The sequence below is a fragment of the Erigeron canadensis genome, chromosome 7 (assembly GCF_010389155.1).
Source record: "Erigeron canadensis isolate Cc75 chromosome 7, C_canadensis_v1, whole genome shotgun sequence".
NCBI lineage: Eukaryota > Viridiplantae > Streptophyta > Magnoliopsida > Asterales > Asteraceae > Erigeron > Erigeron canadensis.
In genome coordinates this window covers 38,531,474-38,538,690 of record NC_057767.1, presented here as the reverse complement: position 1 = coordinate 38,538,690, position 7,217 = coordinate 38,531,474, and the positions used below count along the sequence as shown (strand labels likewise).

The window sequence follows — 7,217 nt, the reverse complement described above, 5'->3', positions numbered from 1 at the left end:
ATGACCCAACCGAACTATAAATATCTCTTAAGTAGAAATCAACACCATTATTGGGTGAGTGTGAAATATAACACATTATTAGGTGAGTGTGAAATATACATTAATCAATGTAAGTTTCATATGACTAACATTGTACCCGCATAATATGAAGGCGGTGGTTTAGTGATGTCGGTGATGGGTGGTGATCGATGACATCGACAATTGGTGTCGAGTGGTCTAACCGTAAGTTGATACAATGGTGATAGTGATATTTTAGAAGATAAGGGTTTAAAGTGTAAATTAGTTCATTAAGGGTAATTTTGATAATATCTAATAACCCTTTCCTTAAGGGTTATTTATTAAGGGCAATCTAGTAATTTCTCATATAACTATTTTCTAACCCTTTCCTAAAATAGAGGGGTGAATAATTATTATAAAGGAGTAGTAGATACAACACATTTTTGAGATTAGTTTCCTGTAATGTAAAAAACTTGGAACGAATGTTTATAGCAGGAAATAACTAAAGTTGTGTGTATTGTATGTAAACAACTCGAAATAATGTTTATTGTATGTAAGAATTTCGTTTCAACCAATTAAAATCTGACAAGTGACACTTGTATATGGTTGCCACGTATGTTTTCTTACATACAATAAACATTTTTTTGAGTTGCTTACATACAATACACATAAATTTAATTTTTTCCCATTATAAACATTTGATCAAAAATAATTACATTTCAAGAAACTAATTTCCACGATTTTTTTTCACTATACAAAATTAGGTAAGTGTGAAAGATACGCATCCAGTTGCACCTACCAACCCCCAAAATTACCGGCTATAACCCGTCACCGGTAACCCAATGTAGTAGTTGGCTCTTGGCTAGAAAGTACACAACTTGACTCTTTGCCACGTCTTGGCCACGTAGGATATGTGTTCAACACAAGGTTACCAATATTTACGAAATTACCAAAAATGCCCTTCACCGCCTAACTCCTATTTCACGCCCTTCAAATTCCATCACCATTCTCACCAACCCCAATTCAAAGAAAGATCAAAACTTTACATCAATGGCAACTCCATTGATCACATTACATATTACATATATATAACTATATATATCTATACATATTAAATATCAAATTCACATTTTCATAGCTTCTTCCGCCATGGCTGCAACAGGGGTGAGCTCAAGATCCTTTATTAATGCACGATATTCAAATCTAAAGGATACCCATTTGAGTTCGACCCTTTCTAAGAAAACCCTTTTGGGATTTAAGTATAATATTGACCCGAAATGTGGTAATTTGTTGGTTCAAGAAAGTGGTCGGAGAAACAGATTGGCGGCGGCGGCAACTCCGGCGAGAAAGAAAGTGGAGGTGGTGAAGTGTACCGCGGAGGGGTTAGAGAGAGGGATATTTGGAGGGCAAAAAGGTAAATTTGTTATTCCGGAAAGAATAAAGGTGGTGGGATTAATGGCATGTGTGATGTGTCTGTGTAATGCTGATAGAGTTGTTATGTCTGTTGCTATTGTTCCTCTTGCTGCTAAACATGGTTGGAGTAGTTCTTTTTTGGGTATTGTTCAGGTATTATTATTATTATTATTATTATTATTATTATTATTATTATTATTTATTTTTTTTTTTATCTTTTCAATTTAAGTTATAGTTTATTTTCTTTCTAACAACGAGTTAGTAGTTAGTAATTAGTAGTTAGCATTCGAGACAAGACATTGACATCCAATTGGGCGGTTTGCTTATCTTTTAGAAGCTTATTACAAGCTCTAAACAAATAATCAACCAAACAAAGCTACTAGCTTAAACTTTTCTAGAAAATAAGCTCAAGTGAAAATAAGCTCTTATAATCTCTTTGCCAAACATAGCCTTGATGTATTTGTATGTGTGTTTGCTTAATTTGTTACATTGAATTATCATCATTGTGCTCAATATCCTTTTTAGTGCCTTTGAATCTGTTTGAACAATGTCTTTCGCATACTTGCTTGGGGTCGGGAGTGTGGATCGGTCAGTGTTATTGGTTATTAATGCTAATATGTTAATTGAGTATATCTGCTTTAGTTTTAAACAATGATATTGATTTGTATTTGTGTGTGATTAATGTGTTACATGGCTAATGGCTTATATTGTCAAGGTTAGGTTTTGTGGTCTAGATTGTTTCATGGTGTAGATGTATAGTATTTAGGCTTAGATTGATATCAGTAATAAATCTGAACCTTTGGCTGTATTTGTGATCCTGCTAGATGAGTTGGGAACTTGGGATTGGTCCACAAAATAACTTATTAGGCACTTCAAAAGTATAAAAAATGGATTTTGATATTGTGGAGGATGTGGAATTGGTGTTAGGTTTGTTAATTTTTATTATTAGTCAACATGTGATGCACCTTTTTGTTAGATTGATAAGTTATTGGTGAGGACTAAGATTTTATTTAGTCTTTTGTAGTTGGTGAAAAAGGTTGGTTGCATCATCCTGCGAAACTCTACAAGTTGGGGAAGATAAAGGGTCCCCATCATAATAATTTATTTGTTTAATATTTAATTGCAATTAGCAATCGTGTAAAACACCTTTCGACATTGACAAATTATAAGATAGTGTAAACCAATTAACCAATGTTAAATCCATCGATAGTTTATAGCAAAGATAAGTATAAACCTCTACAAAATAAGTCAATATTTCAATTAGTATGGAACGTCTCAAACGGAATTGTTGTAGTTGTATCAAATTTGGGAAGTCATTAACAGCCATATTTTGTTGAATATGTGGACTATATACACGTGCTGAAATAGGACTAGATGTTGAATTCAAGTTTTTTTAGCCCACCACAAGTTCAAGATAGTGTCTCTTCACCCACCCTTACTTTTTGTTGTTTATAGAACGCCTGAATAGCCAAATTAGTGCATATATTATTTCATTCTTATATGTTCTCAATACTTACATTTCTATATTACACAAATTGATTGAATACCAAGAAGAAAACCCTCGGTATTAATCTAGATACCAAAAGGAATTGACAGTTTACTTGTGCATGAATAGTTTCGATATATGGATTATGATGATATATATGATACAAAAAAAGTGTATAAAACTTGTATCCTTAACACATGTCGCTAATCTTAATTTTTGTAATATGTAATTCTTTCCATGAAGGCTTATGATATAGAACTGGGAATGACCTATGAAAAACCTAAGAATAATATAGTTCTCTTTACTTTTTATTTCAATTTCATTGCATGTTAACAACAAGCACTTGTAACTAACCTATAATTCTGTGACTATTACATGAATAGTCCTCGTTTCTATGGGGATACATTTTTTCATCTGTTATCGGAGGAGCCTTGGTTGACAAATATGGAGGAAAACGAGTGATAGCTTGGGGTGTAGCATTGTGGTCTTTGGCAACACTTCTTACTCCATGGGCTGCTAATCATTCCACAACGAGCCTTTTAGCCGTTCGTGCTTTCTTTGGTCTTGCAGAAGGAGTTGCTCTTCCTTCAATGAACATTCTTTTATCGAGGTAAAGTATATTCTGTTTTGTTCAAGTGGTTCCATAGTTAGCCTTTAAGCAGAATTGTTTTTTTCGTGTTGGTCTTACCCCCCTCAATGCATGTTACTGATGACTGGCTAAAAATAATATATATTATTTTGTAATTTTCTGTTGAAGATTCAATTGAAATCAATGTGACAAATCGAATGAGTAATGTGTGACTAGATAGAGAACGAAAGATTGTAAGGATGTTGGACCAATGTTGATTCCGTTATTTTTAGCTAGGGTATAGTCATTCTGTCATTGTCAATACAAATTCTTTTGTGGGGATTTCATACTAATTACAAATTTTTATTCTTTTGCATCACAAAGCAATATATAAGGTAGAGATAGCAAAATGTGTTGGTAGGGTAACAGGTCTGAGTGGATAATTTTGGGTGCTAGACGAGTTAGGCGACCAGAAATACATCTTAGACAATTCGTTAAGCAATTTCTAAACATTTTAGTTTGCCAAATAGGGTTTTAGCAATTCAGTAAGGGGATGCTAACTATAGCCCTAAAGGGTAACCAATTGCTTGTCATTGATAACTGTAATTGAGTTGAATAAATTGATCTAGGAGATTTATGTATTCAAATACACTTTCTGCAAATTTCAACTATATGATTATATCTTCCCTGCCACCTTTTTAGTTAATTTTTTGTTAAACATTGTACCTGTTTAACCAATTGCCTGTTTTGATTAAATACTTCATCTACATACCTTGATTTTCTTATAGGTCCCACCTAGGGTGCATTTTGACTTGTGTGTTGCTATGTGTTGTCTCTAGCTTCCCCGACCTTTGATTTCTATACTGGTGCCTTTTTAATTTACATCTCGTGCTTGGGCATGTATATAGTTAGTCTTGATGCCAAAATTGTGAATGTATGTCTTTGTTAGGTGGTTTCCATGTAACGATCTCGTGCTTGGGCATGTATATAGTTAGTCTTGATGCCAAAATTGTGAATGTATGTCTTTGTTAGGTGGTTTCCATGTAACGAACGAGCAACCGCTGTTGGTTTATCTATGGGTGGATTTCACCTTGGTAATGTGGTAGGATTGGTACTAACACCTCTAGTGATGTCATCGGTTGGACTTTCTGGTCCATTCATTCTTTTTGCATCTCTTGGTCTTTTATGGCTATCAACATGGACTCTTCGGGTTACAAATGATCCACAAGAAAGTCCTTCAATTAGTCATTCCGAATTGAGATTAATTCAAGCAGGGAAGTCAAATGCTCCTCCTCTGAAGAAGGGAGAACTTCCTCCTCTACGCCTTCTGTTATCGAAAATGCCCACATGGGCCATTATATTTGCTAACGTTACCAACAACTGGGTGAGTTATTGGGTTACAATCCTTTCTTTTTCCGTGTCATTTTTGGATTTTCAAGTGCTCATGATTATTTCATTTTTCAGGGATACTTTGTTCTCCTCTCGTGGATGCCCGTTTATTTTAAAACTGTAAGCATTCATTTCGTTAGCCTTTTACAGTTCGTTTCTAGGTACATTTTCATAATGACACAGAGGTGGTCAACACTTTTACATGTTGTTTTTAAGTTCTACATTTATCAAGGTTTTAAATACGTTAAAAAGTATAGTATTACAATCATAATTTAGTTTTAAAATAAAATGATTTGGTATATCTCATGCATATTGAATATACATTTTTCGATCAGTTTGACCTGCTTGACCCGTTCAACCTATTTGTTCAGTGATGCAAGATTTGAACTTTGTTATTAATCTGACTATTATTGTTTTGGGTGAAAATTAGGTATTTAACGTCAACTTAAAGCAAGCAGCGTGGTTTAGTGCAGTCCCATGGGGAACAATGGCATTCTCAGGGTATGTTGCAGGTGCTGCTTCTGATTATTTAATCAAAGAAGGATACTCGTTGACCTTTGTTCGTAAAGTCATGCAGGTAAATCTTCATATGTGTACTCTCAGTTTTTTTTTTACTATATTGTTTTTTAGACCAGAAAAACCACTTTAGGGGTATGAAACTTTTTGTATATGCCTTAAGCACTTTGGTGTTTGGGTGTGCATTTTGGAAGTGGTTTTTGCAGTAATAAATAATACAATCTGTAATACAATACCCATGCATTCTTCAGAGTGGGCCAGCAGGCGAGGTGTGGTTGACTGGTTGTAGAAGATAGTTTTTGAATTCAGATGTTTTCTGTTTGCTCATTGTTATTTTATCCACTATTGACATTATTATTTGATTGAACCATGCTGAATGTGTAGTCAATTGGCTTCATTGGGCCTGGAGTGGCTTTGCTTTGCTTAAACTATGCCAAGACACCAGTGGTTGCGTCTGTGTACATTACAATCGCACTCAGCTTGAGCTCCTTTAGTCAAGCTGGATTCCTGTTAAATATGCAAGTAAGATAATCTTCCATCAATTTTTTCCTTATGTATGTTTCATAGTATTGTTGCTGTGCTGTTACTACAACTACTTCTTTAAAGTCTTCGAAGCAAAGTCAATAACTTATGAAAGTCAAATGCTGCGAATCTAAAGTCAAAGTTCAACCTTTTTGGGTATGGGGGTGATTAGTTATTTAGTTAAACTATAAAATATTTTGGGGCATTGATTTTCTAAACTATGATGCTTGGCATCTTGTTCCAAACTAGCCGTCATTCTCGTTGAAACAGAAATACAGAATTAACAATATAGCTTGCAAGAATGATTTATTTTTTTGTGCGATAAACATGGAGGAAAAAGTGTTGTTCTTTACATGCTTCTTGCCGAATGCAATGTTTTTAAAATTTATAGCATTTTTAGCACCTTGTAAGAGTTAGTGCGGCCTTTTATTAGTCATATTGAAGGATGAGATTTGGTTTCTTTCTTTTTTTTTCTTATTAGGACATCGCACCCCAGTATGCAGGATTTATCCATGGTATGTCTTTTGAGATCTTTTAGCATACAAGTGTGTGTGTCTGTGTGTGTGCACATCTTCAAGAACTTGACTTCTTTCATATTTTGCAAACAATCAGGAATATCAAACTCTGCCGGGACGTTGGCTGCAATAATCAGCACAATCGGGACAGGTTACTTTGTGCAATGGCTAGGATCATTCCAAGCTTTCTTAACCGTCACAGCTGGGCTATATTTTGTCACAGCCATATTTTGGAACCTTTTTGCAACGGGGGAACGGGTATTTTAGATTTCATCAGTGTCCTATTATATATTTTAATAGGAAATGTCAAATATAGTGATTCTTTCAAAGTTATAATTTGTTCAATCTTTGTGCAAGAATATAAAATAGCATAGTTGGAACTTGTAAAGAGTATTTTTTGGTTTTTGTATCATTTATATATGGTATGGCGTAACTGATGTATAGTGAATCAACCAGCTTGCAATGATAGCTTCGGCATCTCAGTCTCCTGTTTATCGAATATCTATCGTATCTAACTATGTACCACTTTATAAATCTTGCGATGGAATAACTTTTTCCTTGTTCAGATTACCCGGGAGGCCGGGATAACAACTCCTCTCAACCCGGCCTAGACGGAGTATTTTCAATGACTTGTCCTGACAATTTCCCTCAACACCTTGATGGTGGTTATTTGAGTTGATTTTTAAGTGTCCAACCACCAGGTCACCTTGATGATAGTTAATATGTATACATGTACTCGTATGATGACCCAAGCGACTAACGTTATAGGAACAAGATACATGGGAATGACACTTTTATCGAGAGAGTTGCC

General features: G+C 34.7%; 1 protein-coding gene across 1 annotated transcript; it reads left to right on the top strand.

The window, feature by feature from the left end:
* Positions 1 to 1,012: 1,012 nt before the first annotated feature.
* On the top strand, positions 1,013 to 6,905 carry LOC122607478 (probable anion transporter 3, chloroplastic). Its single transcript, XM_043780457.1, has 8 exons — positions 1,013 to 1,563; positions 3,280 to 3,506; positions 4,497 to 4,848; positions 4,929 to 4,973; positions 5,284 to 5,430; positions 5,754 to 5,891; positions 6,373 to 6,406; positions 6,504 to 6,905. The coding sequence occupies exons 1-8, from the start codon at positions 1,147 to 1,149 to the stop codon at positions 6,671 to 6,673; spliced, it is 1,530 nt and encodes a 509-aa protein (XP_043636392.1). The 5' UTR covers positions 1,013 to 1,146; the 3' UTR covers positions 6,674 to 6,905.
* The last annotated feature ends 312 nt before the right edge of the window (positions 6,906 to 7,217 follow it).

Bases quoted from the DNA above. Each gene is read 5' to 3' on its own strand.
- LOC122607478 (XM_043780457.1), top strand. From the start codon at position 1,147: ATGGCTGCAACAGGGGTGAGCTCAAGATCCTTTATTAATGCACGATAT. The intron at 1,564-3,279 runs GTATTATTATTA...TTACATGAATAG, and splicing joins CTTTTTTGGGTATTGTTCAG to TCCTCGTTTCTATGGGGATA. The intron at 6,407-6,503 runs GTATGTCTTTTG...GCAAACAATCAG, and splicing joins GTATGCAGGATTTATCCATG to GAATATCAAACTCTGCCGGG.